We start from the raw sequence: 17,966 nt of genomic DNA, 5'->3' as shown, positions 1-17,966 counted from the left end.
ATACTGGGTGCTGCGTCAAGATATTAAATTTATTATTCGGAGAAATCTTTGGCAACGCATTTGTGACTAGTATAGCAATTTTGGTCAAAGTGCTTTCCTTTCACATCCTTGTATGATTATTTAACTTGTGATATCTGACTTCTTAAAAAAATCAATTTATTCTTGAGCTTATACGAGCATTTTCTTTTAGTTTTAGGGTCTAAATTTCTAGTGTCTCTTAATTACGAAAAAAATTACAGTGGGTCAAAATGCTTAATAAAATCTTGTTAGGATGTGATTTATTGCAGTTAATCTGACTTTTTTTTAAAGGTACTGTCTTAAGAAAACTAAAGGAATGTTTGATTTGTAGCTACAGAAAACAATTACACTTTTTAATCAAGAAAAAAACAGTCTTTTGACAGGCTGCAGGGCAGGGAGTACACTGAGATAACCTACCAGCAAATTCAGTAAAATATCAAATAATAAGTTGCCGATCATAACTAAAATAATATGGATTTAATTGAAAAATAACAATTAAGCATATGTTTTATTTGACACTGTGGCTGTGTTTCTATAGTTTTATTTAAGCCGTATTTTGGAAAACTGAGTATTTTAAGCATTCAAAAAGGAATTTCTACTATTAAGAACAACCTTATGTTAAATTCTTTGTAGAGTGAATGCCAAAGTAATTTGTTTGCAGATATGAGTTTATTTGAATTGTTTAAAATGCCATTTGTATTCATATAGAATAAAGCACCATGAGTAGTATCATGATGAAGTCAGAACTCTTGTTATTATAAATCTGATCCAGAATGGAAAGAGAACTGGAAAAATGCATTAATTCTTATTCAGTTGTTCTCAGAATATGATAAATTTTCACAGCAGTCCATTAATAGTTCTAATGCACAAGTCGCAAAATTTGAACTATTTTATTTATTTGAGACAGGGTCTCGCTTTGTCACCCAGGCTGGAGTGCAGTGGTGGAATCTCGGCTCATGGCAACCTTCGCCTCCCGAGGTTCAAGAGATTCTCCCACCTCAGCCTCCCAAGTAGCTGGGTCTACAGACGTGCGCCACCACACCCAGCTAAATTTTGTATTTTTAGTAGAGATAGGGTTTTGCCATGTTGCCCAGGCTGAGCTCAAGTGATCTGCCCGCCTCAGCCTCCCAAAGTGCTAGTATTACAGGCATGAGCCACAGCACCCAGCTGAACTATTTTATATATATATTTTTTATTAATTAATTAATTTTTTGAGATGGAGTCTCACTCTGTTGCCTAGGCAGGAGTGCAGTGGTGCGACCTTGCTCACTGCAACCTCCACCTCCCAGGTTCAGTGTTTCTCTTGCCTCAGCCTCCCAAGTAGCTGGGATTACAGGCATGTGCCACCATGCCCAGCTACTTTTTTTGTATTTTTAATAGAGACGGGGTTTCACCATGTTGGCCAGGCTGGTCTCAAACTCCTGACCTCAAGTGACCCACCGGCCTTGGCCTCCCAAAGTGCTGGGTTTACAGGCGTGAGCCACCACACCCGGCCTATTTTATATATTTTAATGCTAGACACTATGCCCTAATTCTTATAAGTTTTTTTAAAAAATAAAACTATCATTGCCAAAATATATACTTTTTGGTAAGTACTCTTCAAATGAAATTAGTGAGAGTACTGGTTAAGTGTAGTAATTAAAAGCAGGGTTTAAATCCCAGCTCTTTCACTTGTTAGGGCTGTATAATCTGAGAAATTGCTTGATCTTTCTATGCATCAGTTTCCTCATCTATTAAAAGGGAAAAATTGCAGAATCTACCTTATAATGTTGGCATGGTGATTAAAAGAAGTTAATTGTTATAAAGCACTTAGCACAATGCCACAGAGTAAGTGTTCAATAACTGTGTACTATTATTGTTGTTCTGGATAAAACCAAGAACAGTAACTATTTGTGGCATTTGCAACAAATGCCAAATTCTCTTCTCCTGTTGAGCCTCAATATAACAAACTGAAAGGCGGCAGAATAAAAATTTCTCATCAGGGCATAGTAATGATTTCCATGATAATGATTTCTGACCTACCAGTTACCTGATTTACTGTAGTATTTTCACTTTCTTGTGCTTATAACAATTGAAATTAGATGCATAAAACCAACAACAACTGATGATATCCTTCATTACGATATCAATACAGAGCTTACCCACCTGTGTAGCTCTTCTGTTTTGTCTTCAGTTGGACCTACGATTAGTAAACAATGACGAAGGACAGCTGCCATTACACGGAACTGATGAGAATCACTCTATGGCAAATAAAAAAGAGAGGAAAAATTGGGGGTTGAATGCCTTAACAGTGGGGTCTGCTACTTTACTACATCTCTTGCCCACCCCAAACAATCATTCTTATACCATACATTTTAGATGGCAGAATATCCTAGGAAGAATTCCTGAGGCAATACTAAGTAAATAGTCACTATCTCATATGAACAACCATAACCACTTCCAGAAATGCTGACCTAGCCACTCTCTTTTACCTTCTTAAGATTCAATTCCACCAGAGACTTTTTTTCATTTCCAAAAAGCCTAAATTCGTTTGTTCTATGGTGCACTGTTCCACTTTACTAACCATTATGAAAGTTTCAACAGATGTGATGTTACCAGGTTATTTCAGAGACTGGTTGTACATCCTTAATAAAAATGTCTCATCTCTTAACTTTCAAAGCAGTAAATCCACGAACTTCATTTTAATCAATCTTAATATCCTAATTCCCCCAGAACTACCAGCAAGTAATGAAAAACAAGTGATCTCCAATGTTTACTCATTGGCAGTGGTATTAAAGAGACACAGGCAGTTAGAGGCAAGAAGGCAAACAGTAGGAAATAAACTAAGTCCTGAATAATCATTTGGTTTACTTCTTCATTTTTAGTGAGATCTTGGGCCATTACACCTTCTTTAATTATCTGCATCAATGTCATATCTTTCTTCTTCCAGATTTTAAATAATTAATAAGACACATGAAATTAGAGACAATTGATAGAGAGCCTGGATATGCCGTATTTCAGGAAGACTCCAACTACCTCAAAAACTACTAAAAAATTATAAAACTTCTTTTTTTTTTTTTTTTTTTTGAGATGGAGTTTTGCTCTTGTCGTCCAGGCTGGAGTACAACGGTGTGATCTCGGCTCACTGCAACCTCCTCCTTCCAGGTTCAAGCGATTCTCCTGCCTCAGCCTCCCGAGTAGCTGGGATTACAGGTGCCCGCCACCACACCCGGCTAATTTTTTTTTTTCTTTTTGTATTTTTAGTAGAGACAGGGTTTCACCATGTTGGCCAGGCTGGTCTTGAACTCCTGACCACAGGTGATCCACCCACCTTGTCCTTCCAATGTGCTGGGACTACAGGTGCGAGCCACTGCGCCCCGCCAAAACTTCTTAATATATCATTGATTTCAGGTCCATGTGAAGTGATATATTTTCATAGATTATACATATATATCCTATATTCATATATAGAACTCACATAACCCTTATAGGAAGATGTCTCTCCTAAAATCTAGCAGGCAATTAGGGCACACTTTCACAACTCATAATGTGGACAATAACATTTTAAATATAACATCATCATGTATAGAGCTGGATGAGAAGACGGCCTCAGTGGCCTAACTGAAATAAAGGCACTGCACTTGGGGTCAGGACTCTAGATTGGCACTTTAGACAAGTCATATAGTATCTCTTAGCCTCAGTTTCCCCAAATGAAACTCCAAATACTGGAGGGTTCTGTCAGGGTTACAAAGGATTAAAGAAAATGATATGCATAAAAGTGTTTTAATACTTTCAATAAAACATTTGAAGGTTGGGGGAAGGATAACAGAGGAAGGGAACAAAAGGCAAGACTGATAGAGTGGAAACAAATGATAAATCATTGTAGGGGGAAAGGGGAAAAACAAAGAGGACTACTGGAATGACAGAGACACTAAGACTGGAAGGGTTAGAATGAATGTTGTCCCATTCACTATCCATCTCAAACGCCTGAATAAAAATTCTCTCATATAAGCCGGGCACAGTGCCTCACGCCTATAATCCTAGCACTTTGGGAGGCCGAGGCGGGTGCATTGCCTGAGGTCAGGAGTTAGAGGCTAGCCTGGCCAACATGGTGAAACCCCGTCTCTACTAAAAATACAAAAGTTAGCCGGGCATGGTGGTGCAAGCCTGTAATCCCAGCTACTCGAGAGGCTGAGGCAGGAGAATTGCTTGAACCCGGAGGTTGCAGTGAGCCGAGATCGTGCCATTGCACTCTAGCCTGGGCTACAAGAGCTAAACTCCGTCTCAAAAAAATATTCTCTCATATGTTAAATGCCCATGTGAAACGCATTCATTACTCAACTCTTGATAAGATCGTATTTTTCCTGGTTTTAAAAATTAACTAGGGAATACATTTCCTTTTAAATTATATTTTCCTTTATTTTAGATATAATAATCTTTCTCTTTTCATGCTGATGTTGACAAGCTTTTGGAAATCTATCCATTTGGTCTTTCCATTATTTGCAGCTGCAAACCAAAATTCTACTTTTTACCTTTTCCAGTTTTGATAACATCAACTCCCAAGTTGTACCCTATGTCTACAATGTCTTCTTTTACTCTAAATCCACTAAATTAGCTCCATTTCTCTACTCAAAACAACTACCAAAATCCCTGGATTGTTTGCCTCTGCTCTTTGCATCGCTGGTTCCTTTGCATACTCCAGGTCTCAGCTAAAGTATCTTCTCCGAGAAGACTCTTTTTTCTCTCATGAAATCATAATTTGTAATTTCACATTTGTTTACTTGCATATACTTTGTTTCCTCCACTAATCTATTACCTTAATGAGGAAAGAGGGTGTGTGTTTAATAGGTCATCAATAAATTTTAATGTAAATGTTAAGTATAATGTACATACAGAAAAGTGCACAAATCATGTGTACAGCTAAATTTTGACAAAATGAGCACACTCATATAACCAATATAAAAACAATGCAATGCCAAGATTAAGAATCCCAGAATTCTTTCCATACCCCCTTCAAATGACCATCTTCTGCTCCTCAAGGGTAATTCTAACTTGTTAATGTCACAGGTTAGTATTTTGGTTGTTACTGAACTTTACACGTATGGAATCATAAAATACAGACTCTTGTGTTGGCTTGTGAGATTCATTCACATTACTCTGTGTAGTTGCAGTCTGTTCTTTGTCATCGTTTGAGAGCAGTGCTATTTGAAGTATGTTTGTGTACCACTGCTGGTCCCCACCCTGTTCATCACTGGCCTGCAACACCATGAGTACAGAAGATACGTGTGAACCTTTAGAAACTTTTGAGCAGTTTGGCATTGTGTGTAATATTGCATTACACAAGAGTTTCATCCTGACAGATTTTTAGGGAAAAAAATCTGGTCCCTCACCTACAGATAGGTTAAGAAAGCACTGCTATATAGTATTCCAATGTATGAATATGTCACAATTTACTTCTCTGCTCTACTCCTGATTGACACTTGGATTGTTTCCAGCTTGGGGCTATCTTGAAAAGTGCTGATGTGAACACCATTTTTACATGTCATTTGATACCTACAGGTATACACCCTAGAGAGGAGATGCTGAGTCACAGGTTATATCCATATGCCAAGCTTTACCAGCTACTGCTCAACAGTGTTTCAAAGCACTTATACCAATTTATACCCCACCAGTTGCTCTACAGGGGCACTAATACTTGTTAGAGTCAGCCTTTTTAATTTTAGTCATTCTCATGGATGTGTAGTGATTTCTTGGTTGTAGTATGCATTTTTATGGTGACTAATAAATTTGAACACCTTTTCATATGTTTATTACTCATTTGGATATCTCTTTTGTGAAGTTCCTGTTCAAGCCCTTTTCTTTTCTCTTTTTTTTTTTTTTTTTTTTTTTTGAGATGGAGTCTCGGTCTGTTGCCCAGACTGGGGTGCAGTGGCACAATCTTGGCTCACTGCAAGCTCCGCCTCCCGGATTCATGCCATTCTCCTGCCTCAGCCTCCTGAGTAGCTGGGACTACAGGCGCCCACCACCACGCCCGGCTAATTTTTTGCATTTTTAGTAGAGATGGGGTTTCACTGTGTTAGCCAGGATGGTCTCGATCTCCTGACCTCGTGATCCGCCCGCCTTAGCCTCCCAAAGTGCTGGGATTACAGGCATGAGCCACCGCACCTGAACGCCCTTTGCTTATTTTTCTATTGAGGTGTCTGATTTTTATTTTTATGGGTTTGTAGAGCTTTTTAAACGTATTCTGAAAAGAGTCATTGCACATTTCTTCTCCTCCTGGTGTCTTGTCTTTTTGCTTCTTTTGATGAATTCACTTTAATGAAAATCGATTTGTCATTTCTTTAATTAAATGATTTTATCCTTATTTTGTCCTGTTTTTGAAATCTTTGCTCATATAAGAAATGTTTGACTTGCATGAGATAAAGTCATGAAGATACTCTTCAATGAGCTTTATTATTTACCTTGTATATTTAGGTCTCTTATCCACCTCAAATTAATTTTTTGTGTATGGTATAAGATAGGGATTCAAATTCATTTTTTTCCATATGGCCATACAATTGATAAAGCCTCATTTATTAAAAAGCCCATTCTTTCACTACTGCATTTCAATGTTACCTGTAAGTCAGTTGACTGTATCAACTCCATTCTCTTCAATTAGTCTATGTCTCCATAAATATTTGTTGGATGAGTGCTATCATTTAAGAAGTCTTAACAAAGCTTAAAGTAGACACTATTTTCTACTGTTGGTTATTCTACTGTGTGACTTTCCCTAAGTAATTTAAACTCTCTGATCTTCCCTGTCCTCATTTGTCAAATGGGGTTAATGCTCCTGTCTCACAAAGATGCCAGCAAAGAAATGCAATTGCTTTTTACAAAGCATTATACAAACACAGCTTATACAACTGCTTATTAATTGTTTCCTGATTTAGTTTTGATATTTTCAGGGCATCAATATTCTCTCCTCCTGAAATGATACCACCTTCAAAGGCTGAGAGAGAAAAGAAGTCGATAAGGATGAAGGGCAAAGGAAGAGAAAGACAGCAAGCAGGCTTGGTTGTGATAGTGAAAATCGAAATGAGGTAACATTAAAATGGAGAAAAAAACTCAGGAAATTCTTTGGGATCTCTTTATATAGCTTTCACATCTTAATTACAGATTCCACTACTGCATATTGCCTTCAAAATCTCTAAAATAATCATGGAACTAACCTCTTTTGTGATATTCCTAATTAACTTCTATGGACACTCACTGTTTTATCTCATTTAAATGGTATCCTTTGACTACTCAGATACTCGTACTTCTCTGTGTGCACTGGGTTGTCTGTTTCTAACATGTCTGCTGGTCTGTACTTTCTTACTACGTTTCACTGATACCTTGGAAGCACAGGAGAAGGGAATGTGGTCTTCATTCTAGGGATCCCTTACAGTCCCTAGAATAACATGCTCTCTTCCATCAACAGAGATATTTAGAAAAGTGTTAAAGCAGCAGGAAGACAAGACCATTTCAGTTAACTTTTCTAAAACTGACTTTATATCCTGCTAAAGAAATCAATTGGCTTTTTAAAACACACTACCTTTAGGAAAGGGAGACAGAGGCTGATTCCACATGTGGAAATAAGGCTAGCTATATTTCCCACTGAATGGAAAGCAAACTCCAAATTAATCTGCTGATGGCATCAGCAGGCAGGCACGAATTTAACACCGAGGCATGAATCTAAAATGAACAAATTGCACTAATTTGCTAAACCTCAAGAAAAACCTAGTCATTAATTTTATATTTTTGGTGAACTGTAAATGAAAGTGGTCATAAAAATAACTAAAACAGTTTAAAACCAAATGTTTGCATTTTCTGTAACTGTAAAGTTACGAAGCAGGCAAAGATTTTAAAAAGTGAAATACCCAGGGTTTGAAAAGGTATAAACCAACAATATTTTTCTGAAGGTAAATTTGGCAACATATACAAAAACACCTTGAAACTTTGAAACCCTCTGGCCCACCAATTTCAGAAATGTATCTACAAAGACTTTGTAAGAAAAATCATTAGAATTTAAAACAGCAAGCAACTGCAAACAATCTAAGTGTCTTCAAAAGGGAGATTTGTTAAACGTTGATGCATCTTTCCTTATGAAGGAATACTCTAAGTATAAAATATATAAGTATTTTATATATTTTATATATACTTATATATTATATACTTATGAGTATTCCTCCTTCTCTTTTTTTTTTTTTCCTGAGACGCTGTTAACCAGGAGGGAATGCGGTGGCACAACCATGCAGCCTTAACCTTCTGGGCTTAAGTGATCCTCCCACCTCAGCCTCCCAAGTAGCTAGGACTATAGGCACATGCCACAATGCCAGGATAATTTTTATCTTTTTTTATTTTTTGTAGAGATCAGGTCTCACTATGTTGCCCAGGCTGGTCTCAAACTCCTGGGCTCAAGCCATGCTCCTGCCTCAGCCTCCCAAAGTGCTAGGATTACAGGCGTGAGCCACCACTGCACCGAGCCATATTCTTTATTTTCATAGGTCTCTTTATACTTATAAGTACGTATTATTTCACAAGAAGTTAGAAGGTGGTCATCAAAAATTTCTTTTGGGTTGGAGAACCCTTTTTATCCCCCAAATTAAATCTTAATTACAACCTATATTTAAAGAAAAGTAATAGCAATAGCAAGAACAATTGGTGCTCTTTATTTAAAGTGACAGGGTTCAGGAACTTGGAACACTGGCCAATTACTCCCAGAGGCCACTGCTAGGAACTCTGTGGCTTAAAGAAACATATGTTGAAAACCTACTCTTTATAAACTTTTATTGTGAAGAAGAGACTAAGATTATTAAATGACTACATTTTTGAAAAATGTATATATATATATATTTGTTTATATATTATACAATGAAGAATAGTTAGAAAGATATACTCCAGCCGGGCCCAGTGGCTCACACTTGTAATCCCAGCACTTTGAGAGGCCAAGGCGGGCGGATCACTGAGGTCGGGAGTTTGAGACCAGCCTGACCAACATGGAGAAACCCCATCTCTACTAAAAATACAAAATTAGCCAGGGGTGGTGGCACATGCCTGTAATCCCAGCTACTCTGGAGGCTTAGGCAGAAAAATCACTTGAACCCAGGAGGCAGAGGACGCGGTGAGCCAAGATTGCGCCATTGTACTCCAGCCTGGGCAACAAGAGGGAAACTCCATCTCAAAAAAAAGAAAGATATATACCAAAAGGCAAATAGTGCTTGGTGCAGTAGCTTACATCTGTAATCTCAACTACTTGGGAGGCTGAGGTAGGAAGATTGCTTGAGGCTACAAGTTCAAGACCAGCCTGAACAACATAGCAAGACCCATGTCTTAAAAGAATGAAAAACAATTAGCTGAGTGTGGTGACCTGCACTTGTAGTCCCAGCTACTCAGGAGGACAGCTTGAGCCCAAGAGTTTGAGGCTGCGGTGAGCTATGATCACACCGCTGCATTCCAGCCTAGGCAACAGACAAGACCCTGTTTTTTTAGTTAAAAAAAGAGGCCGGGCACGGTGGCTCATGCCTGTAATCCTAGCACTTTGGGAGGCCGAGGCGGGTGGATCATGAGGTCAGGAGTTCAAGACCAGCCTGGCCAATATGGTAAAACCCTGTCTCTACTAAAAATACAAAATTAGCCAGGCATAGTGGTGCACGCCTGTAATCCCAGCTACTCCAGAGGCTGAGGCAGGAGAATTGCTTGAACCCGGGAGCCAGAGGTTGCAGTGAGCTAAGATTGCACCACTGCATTCCAGCCTGGGCGACAGAGCAAGACTCTGTCTCAAAAAAAAAAAAAAAAAAAAGAAAGAAAAGAAAACTGTTTATCTTTTGAGTGGTGAGTTTATAGGTAATTTGTATTTTCTTATTGCTTATATGCCTTTTTCCTCGATATTATACAATGAGCATATATTATTTTCATAAAAAGGAAAATAATGTTTATTTTAAAAGTTGGATTCTTCTGTACAATAAGCTTTCCATATCCTTTTATTTCAGTCACTGTTTTAAAATTCTGGCAATTCTTTATGGGCTTGCCCAATTGAAGTAAATTGTCTTTTGTGTCTTTTGTCTGACAATCAAGCAGATATTAAAATCCAGGTAAATGGGCTTTTAGTAACAAGTTTCTTCGCACTCTGGTGAGAGATTTTTTTTTTTTTTTGAGACAGAATTTCACTCTGTCGCCCAGGCTGGAGTGCAGTGGCTTGATCTCCACTCACTGCAAGCTCCGCCTCCCGGGTTCATGCCATTCTTCTGCCTTGGCCTCCCGAATAGCTGGGACTACAGGTGCCCGCGACCGCGCCTGGCTAATTTTTTGTATTTTTTTTTTTTTAGTAGAGACGGGGTTTCACTGTGTTAGCCAGGATGGTCTCGATCTCCTGACCTCGTGATCTGCCTGCCTTGGCCTCCCAAAGTGCTGGGATTACAGGCGTGAGCCACTGCGCCTGGCCGAGAGATTTTCTTTATGCTACGTTGTGGGCCCCTCACTAGAAAGTACTCTATGTTTTGGTCTCTGTCTTTCATACACTGTTTAACTTCCACAAAATGTTCATCCTCCAATTTTTTATCCCCCGGTTTTTCAAATGGCTGAATCGTTCTGTTTTCAGATCTCAGGAGAGACCTTCAGAAAATTTCTCTTACTAAGTATTCTCAATCGGTGCGCTGTTTCTCTCCTAGCACTTAACGGAATTTGAATTATATATTTGTTTACTGATTTATTACCTATCTCACCTAAAAAAACTGAAGTTTCATGAAGGCAAAGACAATGCCTATTATTTGCCAAAATATTACATAATGTCCGGCATTATTTCTAGCAATTGACCATAAATATTCACTGACTGACAGACTGATTGGATGAATGAATGACTAAATGTTTGCTAAAAGTTGACTTTGGAAACTCATGAAGACATTCTTATCTAACTGGGTTGGCAAAAATCTTATTTTCAATAGTATTTAAATTTCTGAGCACTTCAATAATAGCCCAGAGTCACATTAAATGTGCATATTTTATAATGGCTATATCAACTGACTCACAACAGGTACTAGGTCAGAGATACCCGCTCCAGGATTACTGATCCTTCTCACGTATCTTTTGAAGAATAAATATTCTATAACACAGAATGAGTATTTGCTACTTCAACATTTTCTAAAGCTTCTTCTAGCTCCGATATTACTTATAACTGAAGTATACTAATGAGGGATAATCTCAATATACTGATATTTATTACCTATCATCCATCTCATACATATACTGATGTGTAGCCACTGAATTTTAAACCGTTTTTTGTCAGGAATCTGAACAGTGTGAGCTACTATTTTGGGTATAATTTAAATAACAGGGTGCTCTAACAATGGCAAACTAACAGTCTCAGGAATTTAAGGTCTCAAATGGAGAACTTAAAAACCCCAAAACAAACAGCGTAAGAAAAATAACCATAGAAGGTACCAAATAAGCAAAGAAACATAACATTTTAAATACTTTCAAATATTTGGTTTCAATGCATAAATGGAGCATGTGGGCTTTCCACATCTTTTCTTGCCAAGTCCCAGGAAAAACTGACCATACTACAGTCATCTAGAACAGCTGTTAGGACTGATATTCAAATCTTTAGTTTCAAAATACAGACCTATTTGGGCTTTAAAACTCAGATGTCTGCATATTCCCACTATAACAATGCACTGAGATAATCCCTTTAAAGTAGGCTGCTGGCAAAAACAGATCTTTACTCATGGGTGAGAAGTGTTTCAAATGTTAGCCTAAATCTTAAAGTCAATTGTCAAAAAAAGACAATTTGCTCTGGAACCAAAATCTCTCTTTTTACAGCAGGAGCTGAATTTCAACAGTTATTTAAAGCTAAAAAGAGAATAAATGTGACATGTTATGCTTCTAGAAGGAGGGAAAAAAGCTTATGTCTACTTCACTTAATTTGTTGACTTCCTTAAACTAAGTTTCCTATTTAGCATATTGTTCTTGTGGGTACTCAAATGCTAAACTATCAAATCTGCCTCTCTTTGGGTTGCTGAAGGGTCCAAGCCACAGTGAAGAAAGATCTTTGTTTAGAAATAAGTCAAGTGGTTTAAAATAACCTTTCCCACACTCTGGTATAATCAGCTTGTTTTCTAGAACTTATGAGCACAGATATCTAGTTGTGGCCCTATACCTCTGACAGCTATCTAACACTACAGAGAAACCTCCCGGAGACTGGGACGATAGGCATACACAGAGCATCTTCTACTCTCCTGAGCAGACACCAATTCTGATTGATCAACTTCAATTGACTTGATCTGTCTTAACTTTTCTTTAAGATGGTAGCCACTGAAAATGCCTATAGCTTTATCAACCACATTGTTTTGTTTCCCCTCAAATCTTTTTTTTTTTTTTTTTTGAGATGGAGTCTCGCTCTGTCACCCAGGCTGGAGTGCAGTGGCGCAATCTCGGCTCACTGCAAGCTCCGCCTCCCGGGTTCATGCCATTCTCCTGCCTCAGCCTCTCCGAGTAGCTGGGACTACAGGCGCCCGCCACCACGCCCGGCTAATTTTTTTGTGTGTTTTTAGTAGAGACGGGGTTTCACCGTGGTCTCAATCTCCTGACCTCGTGATCCGCCCGCCTCGGCCTCCCAAAGTGCTGGGATTACAAGCGTGAGCCACCGCGCCTGGCCCCCCTCAAATCTTATAATTTAAACCTTATTCCTGAAAGAGGCACTCTTAAAAAGAGAGAATAATGCAACTCAGAAAACTATATTTGGCATCTTACAAAATAGTAGTCCATTTTTACACCTATTCTGATAGGTGTTATCACACAAATGCAAAGAATAAGACTTACAATGGTTAAGAAGTATATCCTGGGTAATACAATTGCTTAATGGGAGAAGTGGGAACTTTTTCCATTTCCCAACTTGTATTCTTCTCTTGCAGGAAACTCTAGGGATGTCCCAGACCAATTAAATTCCAGGTAGACAAAAATAGCCTTCTCTACCTTACCTCTTTATGCACCTTCCAACTGTCTACCGTCACATTGAAGAGAGCTTTGAGGGCCTCAATGGCACAGTCCGTCTCCTGAGGTGAGAGAGGAGGTCCGTTATGGTCTATGGCCGATTCATACTCATCGGTCCACTTGATGCTAAAGGCACTTTCCAAGATCTGGGTTAGCAGCGGTAGTCCCTGGAGCTCATAGCGCAATTGTGACCTGATGTCGGTGTGCAAAAGTGACAGAAGGAAGAGCAAGCGCAAGTCAAAGCACTTAATGTCATTGATAAATTTCCGGTCCTTGCACTTTCTCAGGAGGTTACAGAGCTTTGCAGCAAGATTAAGTTCCAGGCTGAGCTGCTGTGCCATCTGACTGTTGAACACTATATTACACAGACATTTTAATGACTCCACAATAACTGGGAACTCTGATACTTTCTCCAAAGAATCATCTAACTCATTTAGCTTCGCTAGTCGCAGCAGTATCTGCATATTTTCCTTAGTTGTTACAGGAACTAAAACCTTTTTGTCTCTGGAGAGAATGCGGAGTACTTCCAGGCAGGACACTTGACATGTTGTTGGGATGTCCTTTATGAGGACTTTAAATATGCCTTCACAGAGTTTCTGAAAAACAAGAACGAGTATGCAAAAATCATTATTTGGCTCAAATGACTTAACACAGAATGTTTCTCTGCCAATGTATTTAACAACAGTTAAAAATCCAGAGAGAAAAGGTTTTTATTATTTTTTAAATCACGGAATGTTAGAAACTGAAATATAAGGTCATCATCAGGATGGAAGACAATCAGTTTGAATCACAGCTGTTCCCTTCCCAGAAATAAAGATTAACGTCTCAAGAATTGGTTCATACTTGTCCAGACAGAGTACAGGCTCTTGCAAAAAGACGTAAAGAAGTATGCATTTCTGCTGAGTTTTAGCTGTGCTATTGCTTCTGAATTTATAGTTCTTTAGCAGCAGTCCCATGTTTCAGAAACCCTAGAGCCCCCTTTAGCTAAGATCTAATAATATTTAATCATCAAACAACCCCAGAGAAGAACTTTTGCTGACAAACTGATAAAAAATTATTCAAGTGTTAGGTTCCAAGTAGAGTTGAATTAGCATATATTATGTCTTGAGCCAATTGCAAAAAGGTGACCCCTCCTGGTATACAAACTACAGAAAAAAGTTCCCACTGGGTGGGCAAATTATTAAAAAGCACACATAGCTTGGAAAGCTCAGACTGTGGACAGAATTTTAGCTTTCTTTTGTTCTCTTGCTATAGGGCACAGATTGTACAAATACATGTACTAGTTCTGGTTCCAAACCTTGCTATCAATATCTCAAAAACAATTCTAGAATGAACCCAAATATCTTATATTTCCTAAAAAGGATTTTTTTATACCATTGCCAAATTTAAGGATCACTGACCATTCCCTCAAAATTCAATGTCAGCTTTCTTCTCTACAAACTGCAGGTCTGAGTCTCTCAAGCTTACCCTTATATGTGAGGCAAGCAGGTATAACTACTCCATCACTGAACATTTCTGTACTCCCTTACATGTTATAAAAACAACAACTACTATTACCAATATAAGATTTTACAAAATTTCTATTAATCTATCATCAGACTTAACTCTTCAATAAAAAGAGGCTGCCTGTGGGTCCCATTATGATCTTATCAGGAAACCTAGGCTATGTGCACATAGTCATCAGCTACAAAAATGCCTGTTTTAAATGTAGTCATCCCTTGGTATCTGTGTGGGATTGATTCCAGATCTCTCTGCAGATAATAAAATCCACAGATACTCAAGTCTCTCATATAAAATGGTATAGAAGGCTGGGCATGGTGGCTCAAGCCTGTAATCCCAGCACTTGGAGAGGCTGAGGAAGGCGGATCATGAGGTCAGGAGATCAAGACCATCCTGGCTAACATGGTGGAACCCCGTCTCTACTAAAAATACAAAAAATTAGCTGGGCATGGTGGCACGTGCCTGTAATCTCAGCTACTCGGGAGGCTGAGGCAGGAGAATCACTTGAACCAGGGAGTCGGAGGTTGCAGTGAGCCAAGATCATGCCATTGCACTCCAGCCTGGCAACAGAGCGAGACTCTGTCTCAAAAAAAAAAAAAAAAAGCATAGTATTTGCATGTAACCTATGCACTTCTTACTGTATACTTTAAGTCATCACTAGATTATTTATAATATCTAATACAATGTAAATGCTATGTAAATCATTGTATTATTTAAGGAATAATGACAGAAAAGTTTGTACATGTTCTATACAACTATTCTTTTTTTCCCTTGAATATTTTCAACCTACAATTGATTAAATTCATAGATGCAGACTGCACGATACAGAGGGATGACTGTATTACGTTCTCTAAATAGATGTAGAAAAGAACTTTATTTGATAAGCCAAAAAAAATTTCTTAACATTGTCAATTCTATCCCTGCCATACCCAATATTTAGAAAGGACTTCCTCTTAATATTTTAGTATCATTGTTAAAACACTTTTTTTTAATGTAGTTTGGGGATAGCGGAAAGTATAATGTGCCCATTATTAAAAGTATACAGAACAGGGAAAATTTTCTCCATATTTAGACCTTTCACATTCAAGATGAAAAAATACATCCTATAAACTACTTCACATGTTGTATATTCCTGGGGGTGGAGTCAGATCACCTTTGTTTCCACATAATTTTGTTCAAGAAGGAAATATCTACCTTCCTCCTTAAGTTGAGAAACATGTAATAAGGTATTATAAAATATTACATATGTGAATTTGGAGTTCTACATATCTAAAAGCACACAAATATCTTTCTTCCATCCTAAGCCAAAAACAACAGCAACAATAAAATTAAAAAAAAAAAAAAACAAAACCTATGGGCAGTATGGCACCTTTCTTCCTAACAACTTCAGACTCAAGAAAGAAAAAGAGCAGAGCCTGAAGACAAATTGGAATAGCCAGGGCTATACATAAACCAAATGGACTGAGAAACTCTGGGACATGAAAGAGATTAAAGGTGCCTACAAAATTTATAGTTAAAAACTGCTTCATCTAAAAGCTTGTAGAAGATCATCCAGCAAGCAAAGACAAGACTTTTTTGCACAGTTTTTAATCATAGTTGTTCTTGAACATACCATTTCTCACTACAGACCTACCTCACACAGTGACTGCTGCACAGCTTTTTGCTATATCTCTTGAAAAGTAATACCACTTTTTGGACAATGACTCTTTTTTAAATTACAACTTTTAGAACCAAAAACACGTAAAAAACAATAAAAGTGATATTTAATCGACATATTTAATGCTTTACTCAATACAATAATTTCTATTTAAAGAATATTATCAGAAACAAATAAAAGTGGCTGAAAAGGCAGCATTCTTTATAGCTCTTCTATCTGTTGAGTTTGTGTACTGCTTCCATGTTTCAAAGGTGCTCTTGTATTTCCCCTTTATTTTGCCCTATCAGTACTTTTCTGTGCTATAACTATTTAAGTTGATTTTACTCTTCCTAAAACATGCTCTGCTCTCCTCAAACACCTTTCATACCTCCCTGCTGCCCACAGAATGCTGCTGAAATGGGCCCAATTTCCCTTTTCCTACTGTTGTCTGATACACACAATGCAAACACATACTGTTTCTTCTTCAGGTGTTCCAAATTGACCCCTAGTCCCTGACCATGATACGTCCTGAGTCTTTCCTCCACTATTCCTTCAGCATGGTATGCCCTGCCACCACAACTACCCATCAAGGATTGCCAAAAACTTTTTAGTAGTTTGCTCCCGAACTGAAATCGTAGAGTGGACTCTAACGGTGGTTCTCAAACTTCATCATGCACCATAATCACCTAAAGAACTTTTAAAAAACAGACTATTGCACCTCATCCCTAGAGTTTCTGATTCAGTAGGTCCGGGATGAGGGTCCAGAAATGGGACTTTTAACAAATTCCTAGTTGATACTACTGCTGGTCCAGAATCCACAATGTAAGAATCACTGAACTATGATTAACAACGGAGTGACATAATTTGGACGTTAGGGTCGAGGGTTAACTGAGAATACCTGACCAGATGAACACAGAAAAGCAGGCAGACTTGAAAGCCATTAGCACATTACCTTGATTTCTCCTTCACTGCCATGTGCTAAAGATGTGTAAGGGTGGCAGGGACAGGAATGAGATGTCAGTTTCTATTGTCACATTACCTTTCTTAACTAAAATGTTAAAAACTGCCAAAGGTGTGAGGCATATTACTTGTTTAAGGTCAGTGATCCTGGGCTTGAAATTTGTTCAACCCACCAGACTCTAAAACCAAATCAGTGTGGTAATTAAGAGTAGAAGTTCTGAATTTAAATTGTTTGTATGCAAATCTTGGCTCTTCTTCTGAACAATTGTGGCCTTGGCAAGTTATTTGTCTCTGGACCTCATTTACTGCAAGAATTAAATGAGATCGTGCATGTACAAACACATAGGGCAGTGCCTGGCAAGTGATAAATGTTCAGTACAGGTTATCTGTTATACATTATTATAAGGTAAAATGTCAAAGTCCTCAGTTTGGCACTTAAGATCTGCTAACCTGCTCTGAGTCTTCTTTCATACTATTCTTACCAAATTTTCCTCTTTAGCTATATTTCTTTCCAAATTATCTCATATTGAGCTTTTTTGCTTTTTTACAGCCTCTCTCTACACATCAGTCCTTTTCCTTTTCTATTTAAGTTTCAGCAATGCTCGAAAGCTAAGCTTAAAACCCATTTTCAACATAAAATTTTCCCTAACCACTTCAGCCCTCAACATTCTTCTTTTCTAAGGGATACCTAAACCACAAATCTGTAGCAATCATTTGGTGCTTAGCACATCCATCCTGTTAGTTTTCTTTTCATGAGTTTGCCTCAACTACTAAAAGCTCTCTGAAGGCAGAAGGGATATCTTTTTTACAAGAGAAGAAAACGTATTGTAGTGGCTTTTAAATCAAAGACCTGAGTTTAATACCTGGG

At 38.1% G+C, this 17,966-nt stretch overlaps 1 protein-coding gene across 13 annotated transcripts in view; it reads right to left on the bottom strand.

Moving 5' to 3' along the window:
• RIC8B (RIC8 guanine nucleotide exchange factor B) overlaps positions 1-17,966 on the bottom strand; it is a 116,506-nt gene that overhangs the window by 59,130 nt on the left and 39,410 nt on the right. For all 13 annotated transcript variants that reach the window (XR_010115153.1, XR_010115152.1, XR_010115151.1 and 10 more), the window contains 2 exons: positions 12,990-13,598; positions 2,164-2,258 (listed from right to left, as the gene is read on the bottom strand). Coding sequence is in view for 8 of the 13 variants with exons in the window: in XM_055238376.2 (XP_055094351.1) it covers positions 2,164-2,258; positions 12,990-13,598 (704 nt within the window). In the remaining 5 variants the exon portion in view is untranslated. The remainder of the gene's footprint in view (positions 1-2,163; positions 2,259-12,989; positions 13,599-17,966) is intronic.

Source organism: Symphalangus syndactylus, chromosome 13, assembly GCF_028878055.3.
Source record: "Symphalangus syndactylus isolate Jambi chromosome 13, NHGRI_mSymSyn1-v2.1_pri, whole genome shotgun sequence".
In the NCBI taxonomy this organism is placed as follows: Eukaryota; Metazoa; Chordata; class Mammalia; order Primates; family Hylobatidae; genus Symphalangus; species Symphalangus syndactylus.
This window is presented reverse-complemented; position numbering and strand designations above follow the sequence as displayed.